The sequence below is a fragment of the Drosophila navojoa genome, chromosome 2, assembly GCF_054131105.1.
Source record: "Drosophila navojoa isolate 15081-1374.11 chromosome 2, UAZ_NAV_1.0, whole genome shotgun sequence".
Classification (NCBI taxonomy): Eukaryota; Metazoa; Arthropoda; class Insecta; order Diptera; family Drosophilidae; genus Drosophila; species Drosophila navojoa.
The window spans coordinates 26,648,873-26,663,417 of record NC_142890.1 but is presented as its reverse complement, the minus strand read 5'-3'; the positions used below and the strand labels follow the sequence as shown (position 1 = coordinate 26,663,417).

Genomic DNA, 14,545 nt, shown 5'->3' with positions numbered 1-14,545 from the left:
TAATTGACATAACAGAATTCCAACCTCTTGTTTTTATTTCATTGGAGTTCCAGTAAGTATAATAATACTTAAGCAGCTTTGCATTACTCGTTAATAATCCAAAAACAGTTCGACTAGTTCTCAAGAGAGAGTCTGTAGTTAACTAATTGTCAAGGTTATAGCTGAAATAGGCAATGTGATATTCGATAATCAGAACGAATACGCGTGTATACCCATTATTATTAGACATTAGATACTGAAAAGAACAATATACATATGTACTCTCTGTCTACTTCGTGAAAGCTGCACTCATAAAAATGGCAGCCGAGTAACACGAGGCTGGACTGCTTACAGCAGCAGAGAGTGCTCCCATTGGTCACTTAAAACTCGGCTGCAACGAACAGTACCTGACGCTGGCTCAACATCTGAGCGGGAGTCAATGTGTAAGCGAGAGTCACCCTATATAAAGGGCAGTAGCTGCAGCATTTCTTCAGTCGCCCAGGCCCGGCGGGGGCTAGACGTGCAGTGCAGTAAATTGAAGTGAAGTGAAGTGTGTGCAAATATTCAAAGATCGTTTAGCTAAGCAGTAAAAGAGAAAATTCTTGACATTCTTAGAGGAAATACTTAATAGAGATCTTTAGAGGAAATGCTAAGAGGAAACACTAATCTACTTGATATTTTTGTCGGTTGTTACTTTTTGGTAGTTATCTTATCCAACAGAATAGGCGAAATCTTTACGAAATAAATTAAAAAATAAGTTAAAAAGCTCTAGTCGAGAGATCTCGACTAAGAAATCCCATTGATATTTCACAATAATTTTTGTCTTATACAAGAGACAAAACAGACATACATATGCATGCGCACGCATGGACCGAATGACGAATAAGAAAATTTTTGAACTTTTCATGAGCCTGCCAAAGAATTTTCCAATGAATTCTACCTGAAGTAAAACAATTTAATGAATGTACTACTTGAGACTCCAGTCAGAAATAATATATTATTTATTAAAGAAAATTGTTCGTATATATATTACTTAAAAGCTATAACTTTTAATTACCGATTATAAGGTAATGATTAATACATACATATTATAATATAATAACAATATACACTTATATAAACTGTACTACATTATGAATGCCTGCTGCCGCATCTCAATCGTAATGATGAGTACAACAATCAAATGACATAATATTATTATCGTACATATCATGAGAAAAACATAAAGAATAACAAATTGTTGACTCGACGAAAATATCAACTATTTATTGTTGTCAGTATCAGACGAAGCACCCGATTGAAGAGGAGGCGTTGAACGTCCATCGAAATTCTGCTGATTAACCAAGCGTTGACGTTCTAGATACATGGATACCTTTATATTTCGGACCTGATGATTATGTATAAGTTTAAGCAACGCGATTACTCCAATGCCCACTGAAATGGCAAATGCTCCCCAAGCGCCAAACTTTAAATGAAGAAAATTTTATTTACTATAATAACAGGTCCACAATTATTAAACTCACTTGAGTGGTTCCCATTTCAATGTAAAATCCTGATGTATTAATTTTTTCAGTGTCACCTCTTATAATGTTTTGTCCGGCCGAAGTTTCGCACGATGGAAAACGTTCGGTCATACCATCGCACCAGACAATGAAACCCAACGTTATGAAAATTGCGGACAATATGGACATAGCCAGCATCCAAATGCCGAGCACAACGTCAATAAAAAGAGCAATGAAAGACTCTTCCTCCTTCATTCGAACATATCTGAAACACATAAGGCACAGAATCTTAATTTACACAATCAGACACAATGCTCTATTGTCTATGCTCACCGGTAGATTTGTACGACAGAGATGATGAAGAGAAAGACTCCAGTAATTAGTGGAAAATTGCAGAATCCGTTGGAGGCCCAATGAACATCGAACATACCATCCTCCTCTCGCCATTTACCCGTTGTAAAGAGTAAGCAGTGTCCACTTGATTGGCGAATGGTTGCATGTTCACATTATTTAGTCTTAGTGAAAAACTGCGTCATTGGATACATACCAGAACTGATTGAGGTTTATTGATAGTGGCAGAACAATGCATAAGGATAATATAAATAGTAAAACGTGTCCAGCTATTTGACTAAGCAAAAGTACATTTGCTAGCGCCATTTCTCTGCATAAAATTCGCAAATACTTGTTAGTGTTTATATATTATTGTTTGACTTACAACAGGGCTGGGAATACACATTAAAAATTAAAATGGACTTTGCTAAAAAATATCAAAAAATTTAATACTAATAAAAATACCAGTATCAATCCAATTTACAAATGTATATAAATGGTTACTAAATTGTTAATTCTTTCTTATGTGAGGCCTATGACGCATAAAATTGAATGAGTTTTTTTAAGCTAAATATTATAAAATAAAAGTAAACTTTTTTAAAGTTTTTTTTTTCCCTCCAATAATTAAGGGACATATAAGTAAATAATAGATAATGCTAGTAGTTACTTACTGACCCTTATTAATCATTTTTAAATTTATTATATTTTTAAATTTAAATGAATCACAATCAGCTGTAGCTGGCTACTGTTTCTGCAAGTATGGAAATTTGCTGGCATTTTTAGTACCAGTGTGATTTCGCTTGCTGGAAGTAAGTTTTTTAATGTGTACAATATATATTTGCAAAGAACAATAGGAAACAAATTTAACGAGCATTATTAAAATGTTTGTTATAGTTGAAACAAAATAATTTTTAATTTATTCGCTTTTAGGCTTGCTAAAAACTTTGCATTGCGTTAGTATTTTATTTCTTTTATTCTTCTTTGGGTCAGCTTCGGGCATTGGGCAACACTGTTCCTAAAATCGTAAAAAATTGTTAAATTTGTTTACATTAAATTGGATCTCCTCACAAGGTAAATGCAGTTCAAATTTTGGAACAAATATCAATAATTGGTGTAAATGGCTTTTAAAAAAAAGGGCTACGGGTCTTGTGCAACTGTCTGTTCGTATGAAAGTGATACGCGTGTGTGGCAAAATGCAAATGAAGTGGGAACAAAGAGCAATTAAAAAGATAGTAAAAATGAAACAAATTGAAAAAACAAGGGATTCACTACTTTCTCTCTCTTCTGTCTTTCACACAGATAACGCAATGAGATTGCATTAAGCAATTGCGCGAAGGTGAAGATTGCATTAACTCGTTAAAAATATATATTGAAAATAATTTAAACCCACAGCAAGCAAAGAAAACGACGGCGCTCATTGACGCACTTTCATTTGAAATAGGGAGGTGAAGCACAAGTAGCTGCAATTCAATGTTTTGTTTATGAGCTATGGCTTTGTAGCATTCAAATCGGCAGCCGAGCAGCAGCAGGGGACAAGAGCAAATGTCTGGAAGCAAACTGCAGCGGGAACAGGACAAGGAACAGCAACATCAGCAGACACTACAAGGACAACAACGACAAAGTGCGGGCTATTAAATGCGAGCATCATCCTGTAGCAGAAAAAAGAACGAGCTGTGTCAGCGTGCGGGTGCAAATAGCTAACGGATAAAAGTAAAAACTAGTGTGGCCAGTGACTTTATTGCCAAGGTAAGTATGATGCAATCCAATGCAGGTAACCTATATCCATGCCATAATATCTTTCAGCATTAGCTGGATGTGATACGCTTGGCTGGCGTTTGATTTACATGCTAGACAAAAGATCCTTTAGACTTCTTTTCGTTGTTCTCTTGTGTTAATTGAACCTTGATCATCAACGTGCACTGCCATTAACTATAAAAATATATATATAGAAAAATAAGATAATTGGTAGATTTAAACTTAAACGTAGCAGCAGCAGCAGCTAAAATGTCCAACTCCCACTACAACAACCACCAGCAACACCACAACAACTACCAGCAGCAACAGCCGCAACACTCCAATAGTAATGGGGACGATAGGAATGAGGAGTATCAGCAGCAGCAGCCGGTACATTACTCGCAGCACTATATGAATGGCCATGGCATGCGGATAAAGCCTTTGGACAACGTCGCTGTACCGGACATGTGTCTCTACTGCTTCGAGGTACTTGACTGTGAGCTCAATAATATTGAGGGCCCAGCTGTTCCGATGTTTAGCAATGATGCTTATCCGTTGTTTGTGACATGGAAAATTGGACGTGACAAGCGATTGCGAGGCTGTATTGGCACCTTTAGCGCAATGGAGCTGCACAATGGACTTCGTGAATATGCACTGACCAGTGCATTTAAGGATTCACGCTTTGCACCCATATCGCGCGATGAGCTGCCCCGCCTGACGGTATCTGTTTCCATCTTGCAAAACTTTGAGGAGGCTCAGGGTCATCTCGATTGGCAATTGGGTGTTCATGGCATTCGAATTGAGTTTTTCACCGAGCGCGGCCTAAAGCGTACAGCCACCTACCTACCGCAAGTGGCCACAGAGCAAGGCTGGGATCAACTACAAACGATTGACTCGTTATTGCGCAAAGGTGGCTATCGGTCAGTTATTACTCAGGACCTGCGCAAGTCCATCAAGCTGACGCGTTATCGGTCACAGGAGATCCAGATGCACTATAAGGAATATCGCGAGCACTTGGAACGTCGTGGTGCCCAGTTTGGCAAAGTTCAATGCTAACAATTAGAAAACCAACCGTCGGGACAATGATCCTGGCTCAGGGCAGGCGTTGTTTTCGTCTTGCTCCTGCTATTATTGGCCATTGAGTTGACCCAAAGTATGGGATTATTTACGAACAGCTTTCCCTACTCTTGAGACACTATTTCAATCGAAGTTGACCCGTCGTGTCAACTAAATTCGCCCATATACATTTTTACAATATATTCTTTGTCCTTGTCGGGACTGACGTGTCGTCGCATTAAGTGACATGAATTTTAACTTACTTTTCATTAAAACAAGAAATGCTTAATATGCTAACCAAAATTCAAAGCAATATTTGGTAGTAAATAAAAACAGTTCATTCTATAATTAGTTCTTATAAGTTCGTTATTTTCGTCCAATTACTGGACAGTTTTTATTACAAACTAAAAAAAAAAAAGAAATTAAATAAATAAAAAAAAAAAAAACAAACAAAAAAACTAAAAAATTATATACATCAAAGAATATATGTATGTATATTGCAAAATACCAATACAAATAATAATTCAATTTAATAGTTCAACAATAATATATTTCATAGTTTTAACAATTACAACAAATTACTGTACTAACTCTATGCGCAATAAATAAAATGTCGGTTTTTTTCTGCAGAGCCGCACAAGTTAAAGCGAGCTTTTAAGTGTCCATTCCAGATTGGTTGAAAGATGGGGATTACGAATGATTCAAAGTAGTAAGAAATATAGTTTTTGTCGTCTTTATTGCTGTGTTATATATTTTTTCTTTCTATTTCTAAAGCATATTTGATATCTATGAGTAATTATCATCTATATGACTATGCCTACATATGTGTGTACGTATAAGACTTGCCTCTGGGGTTTGATCTATTTTCAGATATAGTTTTCGCATTGGCTATATCAACGGTAAAGCTAAGGGAATGCATTGTTGATTGCGCCATCAGGTCAAGCTAAAGTAAGTGTAAAGCAGCGAAGAAATGCTAATTATAAGGCTAAATGCGCCCGCTATAAATATACATATACTTTGTTAACAATTATTGTAAGTAGTAAGTATTACTTTTCAGCATTTTATAAAACGTATGAGAAAACTAAGTTATTTGGCTGAATTTCAGCACTTGCAGCTAAATTCTGTACTGCATATATGTGTATGCACAAGCATAAATATTTAGCTATATATTGTAAGCATGGGTGTTCCAATTTGATTCGCGTATAAACGTATGGCAGTAGTATTATAGTCATCAGTGGTTATATCGCATACATGTAAATAATGTTGCAAGCGTTGTAGCTGCCAATTGAAAAACTTAACAAATTACGTATGTTGTGATGTGCGGTGTGATGTGAAATGTTGTTCAGTCTCAATGCATGCATAGAAACTGCTCCAAGCACGGGCACTAGGTGGCCGATAGAGCGCTCCACTCAAATCGTGGGTTTTTCGAGTGTGTTACAGGCAGGCAATCGGGCTCGACTAATTTCCAAACACCATCCACCTGTTCAACTGTGACGAGGCTGCAGTACGGTATTTTGTGAATGACCTGGCGCAGCTCGTTAGTATTGCGAGCTGCACCGCCAGTCAGTTGGCGCGAGCAAGTATCCAGCGTGGTGGCATGTGCGACAATAAGAATATTGCCAGCTGTAAGACATAAAATTCCTCTATTTAGTTGTCCTGTGGAGAAGGGTCTTCATAAATACTCACTGGTCCGCTCAAGCAGCTGCAGCAGCACTTCATGATTACGCATATAAAATTGTTCCGTTGATTCCTTTAACTGAGCTGCCAAATCTGTGGCCTGCTGCACGGGCTCGTAATTCAAGTCAATATCGTACTTGGAATCAATGAGCTCTTTACTGGTTAGCCAATCGGGCACACCATTGGGATACCACGCCATCCACTCAAACAGTCCAGGCTCCAGCTTAATTTTGTGTTTACCACTCAATTCAAGCCCCTCCAAAGCACTCGTACATGTTTGCACGCATCGGTATGACGGCGAGCAGTACACATGATCGATTTGCACGTTTGCATCCAGTAGAGCCTCACCGGTTAGACGCGCTTGGTAGACGCCGACATTAGTTAATGGTGAGTCGTTTTGCCAGCCTTCGGGGCAGTTGCGACGCTGCGGCAATACCTTCGGCATATTGAGATCTTTGCGCATATAATTGCCGAATTCATCAAAACAATATGGTATCCATGTACCAAAGGTGAAATCCACTCGTTCGCCATGCCTCATAATATATACCTTCCGATTCTTGCTGGGCCCAACATCCAATGCGTTTGGCTGCAACTGCGGGTGTGAATGGTCCGAGTGCACACTGAGTGTATCGTCCGGCCTCGGTGACTGCTCTGCTAGTGGCTCCACCATAATCTCATCAATGTTCTTAGATATTGAGTTGGAAGACATATTCGCCGTAATCTCAATAGTAGGCGTGTGTTGATTATGCTGAAGAGAGAGATTGTGATTGTTTAGGAACTGCACCGACGGCAATTCCAGGCAGGGCTGCAAGGTCTGGCGCAAGTATTTCTCAACGCTCTGCTCTGACTCCTCAAAGGAAGAACCCTCAATAATCTCGGGATGCTGTGCGCCTAAAAATAAAAAAAAAAATTAGTAGCAGAATGAAAATTTAGAAGAGCTTTGTTTTAACTTACTTTGTTGTAAGTCTCGTTGCCGCTCCTCGGGCTCTGTGGATATGCTCCGTCCGTCAACAATGTCTATGTCTTCGGCAGAGTTAAGCGAGGATGCAACACTCTTCGAAAGCTGAACCACTCGATGTAGTGTCCAGGCATCCGATTCAGCAGTGCGCTCCGTGTAATTAACTGGCAAATGACCAGTGCTACCTGTTAGCCAAGATATTCCCTCTGCCCAGCCGTCGCTCGAACTATCAATGCCTTCGCTGTTTAAGTAGATATAGTCGCCAATGCGCAACTCCAGCTCATCCGTTTCATGCGGATTATGGGGATAAACTACTTTCATCACCTACAATTTGTAAGAATCAATTAAATTTCCATTGTCCAGTGGTTGTGAACAGTGCGTTGTGCTAACTTGTTTGGTGGCCAGTCTTGGGTCGCGGGAATACAAACGCAGCTCCCAATTGGATGCACAGCTGGCATCGAGGGTTTCCACAAGTGATTTCAGTGCATTGAATTGTGACTGCGGAAACTGATAGGCGAGCGTCAGGTGCAGGCTCTTTACATGTGGCTCGAGTGAAATGGCTACGGGTAACAAAGTGTGTTAGACCAATTTCTAAGTCCAAACGCTACGTAATAGGCTCTACAACTATATATTGATAAGGGAGTAATTAGTATGTGTATTTATGTGCAAATTTGTCCCAAGATAATCTGCGCTATTTAGTTAGCAAGATAAGAGTGAAGAACGTAATTTCAAATACTAAGCATGCGAGTGTAAAAATGAACAAGGAACTGATTGGAGAGGGTTTACTCTAGCTAAATTAATGACGCTTACATCGACTGCTGCGCGGAATGCAGCGTGTGCCCGAGGAAACTGCTCCGCACCAAGGGAAGCAGGCGACAATGGCGTCCAGCTGTTCATAAGTGTCGCTTATAACTGTGCTCCGTTACCAATATTGTTGTCCATCGCAAACGGTTAGTGTGTGTGCAGACAAAGAGATAGGAAGAGAACGAAACCGTAAGCCACGCCAATACAGAATTTAACCGAACCAAAGGCATCGGCAACAAACAGATAACCAGTTAAATAGTGCAAAACCATAATGAAAGAAACAATGCAACTGCAACCAAACAAGATGTGCAATGGGGCCAGGGCATACTTGAGTTGGACACCTCCTTAACATATTGTAAAGCAAGGCGTTTTAAGTAGTTCGCATCATCCTCGGCCACAAAGAAACCCATAAAGTTTTGGCTCATATATGGCTCCAATTTAATTGGGCGATCCAGCAAAGCGCCCGTCATATCTACGACTTGCTTAAGCGCCTTCGACAGCTGAAGCGAGCATTCGTCGGGAGCCTGGAAATCAACAATAAAGTTATTTTTAATGAATTTATTTATAAATCATCTGATACTCACCTTAAAGAATGATACTAGCGTTATATGCGGCACATAGTTGTGTGCCCCATTCCAGCCACACATTTGACGTGATTTTGCCCAGAACTCCTCCAGCTGCTGTAAAAATGGTCCAGTTGGGCACGCATATATAATGTATTCACGTGGTGAGCATTCATCCAATGTCGCATCATTGACATGGGCCAGAAGCCAATCAGATGCTATTTGTACGCCTCTATTGCCGGTTGAGGCTAGCGCCTTTTCACTGTGAACGAATTGGGGTAAGGTAAAAAAATCAATAAACATCGGTGCGACGATTTCAGTTTTTTAACGTTTTAATTTAGGCAAATACAGGATAAATCCTAACATTGATACCTACGCTCTATGCTTTGGGAAACCCATTTGCAGCAACGTCTGGAGCGGAGTCAAATGTGGCTTCATGGCTTGGCAGATACGAGTTGGTGTTTGGTTCTTGCGTGGCGGTAATGTTGCCATGTTTACTTTTATTGTGATATCTTACAAGAATACTGACTCCACACACTCAATTTGTTGAGAATGACACTTTGTGTTATATATTTATTGTTCTGGCTAAAATTGATACAATCTATTTTGTTTTTCGTTATGGCAGTGTGACCAACGGCTAGTATAATTTTAATATGTGTAAATTTAGAGCTGGTAGTATTGTTGATATTCATATGCTTGCGATAGTTTGCTTAAACCATCTGTTCGAATGATTTGTATTATAATATGCGAAATGAAATTGAATTAACTAATTAATTTAAAATGTATGTAGTTACATGTTTAAAATGAAAAATGTCCCCTGATAAAATACAAAGATTTGTAATCGGAATAAAAATGCCTCTGCAATCGAAAAGTTAAAAGGCACTTAAAATGTTAAGTTGATGTGCTCTGTTAACACACTTGTAAATGCTCATCGGGTATCGGATAGTCGCAATATCGATTAATTAGTTCATATTGACCAAAATTTGTAGAAAACAAAAAAAATTAACTGCGTAGTTCAGTAGAAATAAATTGCGTTTAAACAATAAAAATACATTCTAATAAAGTAAGTCGATCTAAATGTGCTCATCATAAATTGTAAAGTAAGAAATCCAATACTGCTTGGGATGAAAACTCATTGAAAAATAGTGTTACGCAGCAGCAACGGTATGGAAAATGCCAGTGGAGCTTAAACAGAGAAAAACATACATGCATACATAAATACTCATGTTATTGTAGTAGTGCGCAAAAACAAGTCATTTGTGGGTCCAACACGGGACGGGTGGGAAGATATGATGGCAATTTTTTTTCATTTTTTGCACCATTTTGTTTGTAGTTGTGTTTATTGTAATTGCTTTCAATGTTATTCAGCATCCTGCATTGATAAAAGTGGGCGTTTTCCTTCAATTATTTATTGTTTATTATGATCTTTACAGCCTGCATAACTTGCTTTTGCGATTGTACATTGTGAATTTTGGTTGACTTAAATACACCACATCTCCTTTGTTGTCATCATCACTTTCTCCGCTGCGCATACTTCCTATCATTCGTATTTTATTATCGCTTCCATGCGGGCTCCCTCACACCCCTCGTCTACTTCCGTGTACTCCGTTCAACGTTCAGTCATTGTTCAGTGTTCATGAGTCATTTGCGTAGTGTAAAATCAGAATTTATCATTTAATCATCGACATACCCATGTCCATGCTCATGCCCATGCCAATGCTCTCATTAAAGCTCAGTTTCGGCTTGAGTTGCCGTGCTGGTAATCCGAGGCGTTCGAGATAAGCGTGTAATTAGATTAAGTCAAATAAATTAGCAAAAAGTATATTTTTAACTAAACGATCGATATATATTGTCTATTTCAGGCAACAACAGCAGTGAAAATATTAAAAGCTAATAGGAAAAAACATCAACATGGCCACTAGAAAGAAATCTTTGTTGAAAGTTATCATACTGGGCGACAGTAGCGTTGGAAAGACGTCGCTGATGAATCAATATGTAAACAAACGATTCTCTAATCAGTATAAAGCAACGATCGGAGCGGACTTTTGTACGAAAGAGGTTGTTGTTCACGACCGAGTAGTTACAATGCAGGTGAGCAAATAGAAATAATTATAATTTTGTTTATATATGTTATGCTGAACGCTTTGTCTACTTTCTAGATTTGGGATACGGCCGGCCAGGAACGCTTCCAATCACTTGGCGTGGCCTTCTACCGCGGTGCGGATTGTTGTGTCCTTGTCTATGATGTGACGGCGCCCAACTCATTCAAGAATCTGGACTCGTGGCGAGATGAATTTTTAATACAGGCCAGTCCACGGGATCCAGAGCATTTTCCCTTTGTCGTGCTGGGCAATAAAGTGGATTTAGATAATCGCCAAGTAAGTATACAAACAATTTGATAAAAATAATATCTAAGAAATAACATATAGCTAATGGGCGTCGGACGCGGTAAACCGCATATTGTGTTGCTCGGTATTGATACATCAGATTTGCCATAATAAAAGACTTCTTTCGAAGTTTATATAGGTCAGAATCTCTTTGTTTATTTATGCGTACTTGTGTGATTGTTTCAGGTATCTACGCGCCGTGCGCAGCAGTGGTGCCAATCGAAAAATGACATACCCTATTATGAGACGTCAGCAAAGGAGGGAATTAATGTTGAGATGGCGTTTCAAACCATAGCTAAGAATGCTCTGGAGCAGGAGGCGGAGGTAAGTTTTGATCAACGTTTTAATCAATAGCCTAGTTATATCATTCGTTATTTCCAGGCTGAACTTATAAACGATTTCCCCGATCAACTACGCTTGAACTCTGAAAACAATCGTCCAAGCAACGCTGACAATTGTCAATGCTAATATTACTATATATTATGATGAGCTGCAGCAAAATAATACAACGCAACGTGCATAATTACACAATCTACATTATAAAAAAATACATAACAGAATATGAGTATGAAAAGCTAATATGATGAACAACAGCAAGGTTATAAGTTTAAGTAAAACAATTTCAGCAACAGCATAGGTATAATAATATGATAGAATGCTAAAATGTGTGTTTACCAATCATTTAAATAACTTTTACATATTGTGCATGCCCTCCTAGTACTATTTTGTCATTAGTAAAATTATAGCACGCAACCGATGCAGCCGTTGCAAGAAACATCAGAATCACCAATAACAAATTATCTTCGAACACAAAAAAAAAAAAAAATTCTTGTGATTGTAAATTTAATAAAACAAAAATATACATTTTTATTGTAATTAATTTTATAAACTATTCAGAACATTCGATGCGATCGGCACTTTATTGGCTCAGTTCAGCTCCGCTCTCAAAGTTAATAAGTTTGAGCGATAAATTCAAGAAATTGATTTCGTAAAGCCTAGAGTATTATAAATTGCTTCTGCTCGGTAATACATACACAACTTTCGTGTATACTATATATTATGTAATTTTCATATACGTTTTATTTAACATCTCCATGCCTTTGTTTTAATTTGTATAATAAACAATGCAAAAATCTACAAACATGCAATGCGTTGACTATACATGGAATTGCACTAGACTCATTATTGGTTGAAGAATGAATGAATGTATCGGCACAGGCCAAGAGCTTTTTAGCTTTGCCTTCAGATTGTCTACGTGGGTTTTAAGTAAATAAATTGAAAACTTAATATACTTGCTTCAAAACTAATATCTCCATAAAAAGTCAGAATGCACATATTAAAAATATTTTTTGTCCTAATATTAATATACCGAAGTCTTCCCAGTTCAGTTTTAAATAGGGCTTCAAATTTAATAAATCTTAATCAGATCCATTTTATAATATTAGGTATTATACTCAGCAGTGTTAAATTTATTCCCACATTGTACCTTAGTTACGCTCAACCTCAAAGCTTTGGATTCCTGATAAAGTGTTATATTTCTGCCGTGGGAAAGCTCGTACCTTACCTTTGAGGCGAAATCTGTATCGAATAGTGATTACTGAGCAGTTATAGTAAGTCCATTGAAGCAAAGCTAAAACATCGGGTGAGAATTGATTACATGTAAAAGAAAAAGTGACATCATTAAATTTACGTTGCAATTGCGAATATTTATTATATATGCAAAAATTTGGTCAGCTATGATAGCATTTCAGTTATATGAATATTTGTATAGTTCTTTAGTTGATTTCTTGTGCACTTCAAAATTGTTTGTTTGTTCAGCAAATTCCAGAAAGTGTTGAGTGAGTAATGATTATGTACGTAACTAATGGAATTCATTCTTTACAACTTTTCTGTGATATTTTCCCTATTACGGCTGCAGTGGAGACGGAGGAACGATTAGATATTCCTCCGATATATTGTCTTAATAATCAGCCGCAACTTATTTATATATGAAATAAAGAAATGTTCGAAATCGTAAGAGCAGCGCTACTTGATTGGCTGATTCCTTTTATGACAACCATAATGAAAATAAAAAGGAACGATCATGCCATGTTTGTGATGGTGTGATGGCAGAAGATAAATCTACAGGAATCAATTGAAAACATAATTCTGAGCGATCAGAAATAATGATTTCCCATTTTCGATAGGTCCAGTGTAAAACAATGTACATATATAGAACAGCGATGACTCTTATATACCGCACGCAAATGAGATTTACGATTTTTATAATATCCCTTACCATACATAATAATCCACAATTTTAGTTCGTCATATATATATATTCATACATATTTGCAATTTTAATAGGTGTGGATGTATGTATACCAGATCTAAATAAAAAATCCCAATAGAACTATTATTAAGACCTTGAAATATGTACATACATATATGTATAATTAATATGATTTCCATTCATTTATTCTGGCAATCAATTTAAAGTCAGTAAAAAAATCATGCCAAATCGTATTCATAAAATCGTCGTTCTGGGAGATAGCGGTGTTGGGAAATCAACTTTGATTCAGAGTTATGCAAATGAGCGATATACAAGCAGTTGCCGAGCGACGATTGGAGTGGATTTTTGTATGAAAAATATCAATTTAAATGGTCGTGTAATCTCAGTGCAGGTAAGACAACTGGAAGTTTTTTCTTTTCAAAATTTTCACAGTTTGCTTCAAGATTTGGGACACGGCTGGCATGGAACGGTTTCATTCAATCCCCGCAAACATGTATCGCGACTCGCATTGCTGCGTGCTCGTCTACGATGTGACTTCTCCAGATTCATTTACAGATTTAGAAATGTGGCATACTGAATTCCTAAAAAATATCAACCCAATAGACACTACGCGTTTTCCCTTTGTCGTGATTGGAAATAAAGCTGATCTTAATAAATATAATGTGCGTCTCATAAATAAATATTTGATAATATAAATAATTATAAATTGTATTTTAATTTATTTCAAGGTATCGGCTGACGAAGTCAGGCAATGGTGTAAGCTGAACAACAATATACCTCATTTCGAGATCTCAGCAAAGGACGGCCGACACGTGGAAGACGCTTTCAGGATAGCTTCAAAATTGGCTATGGACTATGCGAAGGAAATGGGGCAAACCGAAGCAGATTTGCCTACAACTCTAGAAATTGATGAACCAAGTCAAAAAAAAAAATGCTGTTGCATTTAAATTAGTAGTATTTATAAGTTTAAAAAAAAAAACTTTTTAAATATATGTTTTTCGTTGTTTCTAATGCTGATAAAAAGTCTGCGCGAAAAGAGCATTACGCAATTTTAAAGAAGCCAGGCTTTTATAAGTTCTGTTCAATTTCACCCTGCCTCGAACTCTGATGCCATTTAATAGTCCATCATTGAATAAATAATTTGCATCCCATATTAGTACATGTATAGTACCATTTACAGCGCTAAAAGCATTGAACTTTCATTAAAAAAATTAAATTAAAAAAAAGTAACCAGAATATTTTAAGACTCATCTGTAGAAATTCGAGCCGCGGCGAACGCTGCT

At 37.5% G+C, this 14,545-nt stretch overlaps 5 protein-coding genes and 1 long non-coding RNA gene across 11 annotated transcripts; 3 read left to right on the top strand and 3 right to left on the bottom strand.

The window, feature by feature from the left end:
• Positions 1-957: 957 nt before the first annotated feature.
• On the bottom strand, positions 958-2,239 carry LOC108653978 (transmembrane protein 179). Its single transcript, XM_018104957.3, has 4 exons — positions 2,029-2,239; positions 1,815-1,958; positions 1,503-1,746; positions 958-1,444 (listed from the first exon to the last, which is right to left on the bottom strand). Exons 1-4 carry the CDS (start codon positions 2,136-2,138, stop codon positions 1,241-1,243), a joined length of 702 nt encoding a protein of 233 aa, XP_017960446.1. The 5' UTR covers positions 2,139-2,239; the 3' UTR covers positions 958-1,240.
• A 489-nt stretch (positions 2,240-2,728) lies between these two features.
• Positions 2,729-5,251, top strand: LOC108653968 (uncharacterized protein CG5902). Of its 2 annotated transcripts, XM_089258406.1 has the most exons (4): positions 2,729-2,882; positions 3,111-3,147; positions 3,204-3,557; positions 3,615-5,251. In XM_089258406.1, exon 4 carries the CDS (start codon positions 3,816-3,818, stop codon positions 4,599-4,601), a length of 786 nt encoding a protein of 261 aa, XP_089114532.1. In that variant the 5' UTR covers positions 2,729-2,882; positions 3,111-3,147; positions 3,204-3,557; positions 3,615-3,815; the 3' UTR covers positions 4,602-5,251. The 2 variants fall into 2 exon arrangements, with proteins under 2 accessions (XP_089114532.1, XP_017960435.1); XM_018104946.3 differs by lacking the exon at positions 3,111-3,147 and having other exon boundaries at positions 2,767-2,882.
• On the bottom strand, positions 4,364-9,356 carry Epp (Ecdysteroid phosphate phosphatase). 4 transcript variants are annotated; one of them, XM_018104825.3, is made up of 8 exons: positions 8,980-9,356; positions 8,625-8,865; positions 8,369-8,564; positions 8,047-8,148; positions 7,627-7,796; positions 7,233-7,560; positions 6,288-7,169; positions 4,364-6,224 (listed from the first exon to the last, which is right to left on the bottom strand). In XM_018104825.3, the coding sequence occupies exons 1-8, from the start codon at positions 9,093-9,095 to the stop codon at positions 5,986-5,988; spliced, it is 2,274 nt and encodes a 757-aa protein (XP_017960314.1). In that variant the 5' UTR covers positions 9,096-9,356; the 3' UTR covers positions 4,364-5,985. The 4 variants fall into 4 exon arrangements, with proteins under 4 accessions (XP_017960314.1, XP_017960324.1, XP_089114441.1 ...); XM_018104835.3 differs by lacking the exon at positions 8,047-8,148; XM_089258315.1 differs by lacking the exons at positions 7,627-7,796; positions 8,625-8,865; positions 8,980-9,356 and having other exon boundaries at positions 8,369-8,558.
• A 261-nt stretch (positions 9,357-9,617) lies between these two features.
• On the bottom strand, positions 9,618-10,601 carry LOC149092336 (uncharacterized). Its single transcript, XR_016196593.1, has 2 exons — positions 10,474-10,601; positions 9,618-9,658 (listed from the first exon to the last, which is right to left on the bottom strand). It is a non-coding gene; the product is annotated as an uncharacterized LOC149092336 (long non-coding RNA).
• Positions 10,477-11,866, top strand: LOC108659900 (RAS oncogene family member Rab7). The gene is made up of 4 exons (XM_018113064.3): positions 10,477-10,694; positions 10,763-10,981; positions 11,177-11,314; positions 11,372-11,866. The coding sequence occupies exons 1-4, from the start codon at positions 10,515-10,517 to the stop codon at positions 11,456-11,458; spliced, it is 624 nt and encodes a 207-aa protein (XP_017968553.1). The 5' UTR covers positions 10,477-10,514; the 3' UTR covers positions 11,459-11,866.
• Positions 11,867-13,440: 1,574 nt separating this feature from the next.
• Positions 13,441-14,252, top strand: LOC108656065 (ras-related protein Rab7). Of its 2 annotated transcripts, XM_089265804.1 has the most exons (3): positions 13,441-13,653; positions 13,706-13,924; positions 13,991-14,252. In XM_089265804.1, the coding sequence occupies exons 1-3, from the start codon at positions 13,483-13,485 to the stop codon at positions 14,207-14,209; spliced, it is 609 nt and encodes a 202-aa protein (XP_089121930.1). In that variant the 5' UTR covers positions 13,441-13,482; the 3' UTR covers positions 14,210-14,252. The 2 variants fall into 2 exon arrangements, 1 of the variants encoding a protein (XP_089121930.1); XR_016197700.1 differs by having other exon boundaries at positions 13,531-13,653; positions 13,695-14,131.
• Positions 14,253-14,545: the final 293 nt, after the last annotated feature.

Coding starts and splice junctions, on each gene's coding strand:
- LOC108653978 (XM_018104957.3), bottom strand. CDS start 2,138: ATGGCGCTAGCAAATGTACTTTTGCTTAGTCAAATAGCTGGACACGTT. Junction 1,959..2,028: donor ATAAACCTCAATCAGTTCTG/GTATGTATCCAA, acceptor TCGCCAATCAAG/TGGACACTGCTTACTCTTTA. Junction 1,445..1,502: donor TTGAAATGGGAACCACTCAA/GTGAGTTTAATA, acceptor CTTCATTTAAAG/TTTGGCGCTTGGGGAGCATT.
- LOC108653968 (XM_089258406.1), top strand. CDS start 3,816: ATGTCCAACTCCCACTACAACAACCACCAGCAACACCACAACAACTAC.
- Epp (XM_018104825.3), bottom strand. CDS start 9,095: ATGGCAACATTACCGCCACGCAAGAACCAAACACCAACTCGTATCTGC. Junction 7,170..7,232: donor GCAACGAGACTTACAACAAA/GTAAGTTAAAAC, acceptor TTTTATTTTTAG/GCGCACAGCATCCCGAGATT. Junction 6,225..6,287: donor GCAGCTGCTTGAGCGGACCA/GTGAGTATTTAT, acceptor TATGTCTTACAG/CTGGCAATATTCTTATTGTC.
- LOC108659900 (XM_018113064.3), top strand. CDS start 10,515: ATGGCCACTAGAAAGAAATCTTTGTTGAAAGTTATCATACTGGGCGAC. Junction 10,982..11,176: donor TGGATTTAGATAATCGCCAA/GTAAGTATACAA, acceptor TGATTGTTTCAG/GTATCTACGCGCCGTGCGCA. Junction 11,315..11,371: donor CTCTGGAGCAGGAGGCGGAG/GTAAGTTTTGAT, acceptor CGTTATTTCCAG/GCTGAACTTATAAACGATTT.
- LOC108656065 (XM_089265804.1), top strand. CDS start 13,483: ATGCCAAATCGTATTCATAAAATCGTCGTTCTGGGAGATAGCGGTGTT. Junction 13,654..13,705: donor GTCGTGTAATCTCAGTGCAG/GTAAGACAACTG, acceptor GTTTGCTTCAAG/ATTTGGGACACGGCTGGCAT. Junction 13,925..13,990: donor CTGATCTTAATAAATATAAT/GTGCGTCTCATA, acceptor ATTTATTTCAAG/GTATCGGCTGACGAAGTCAG.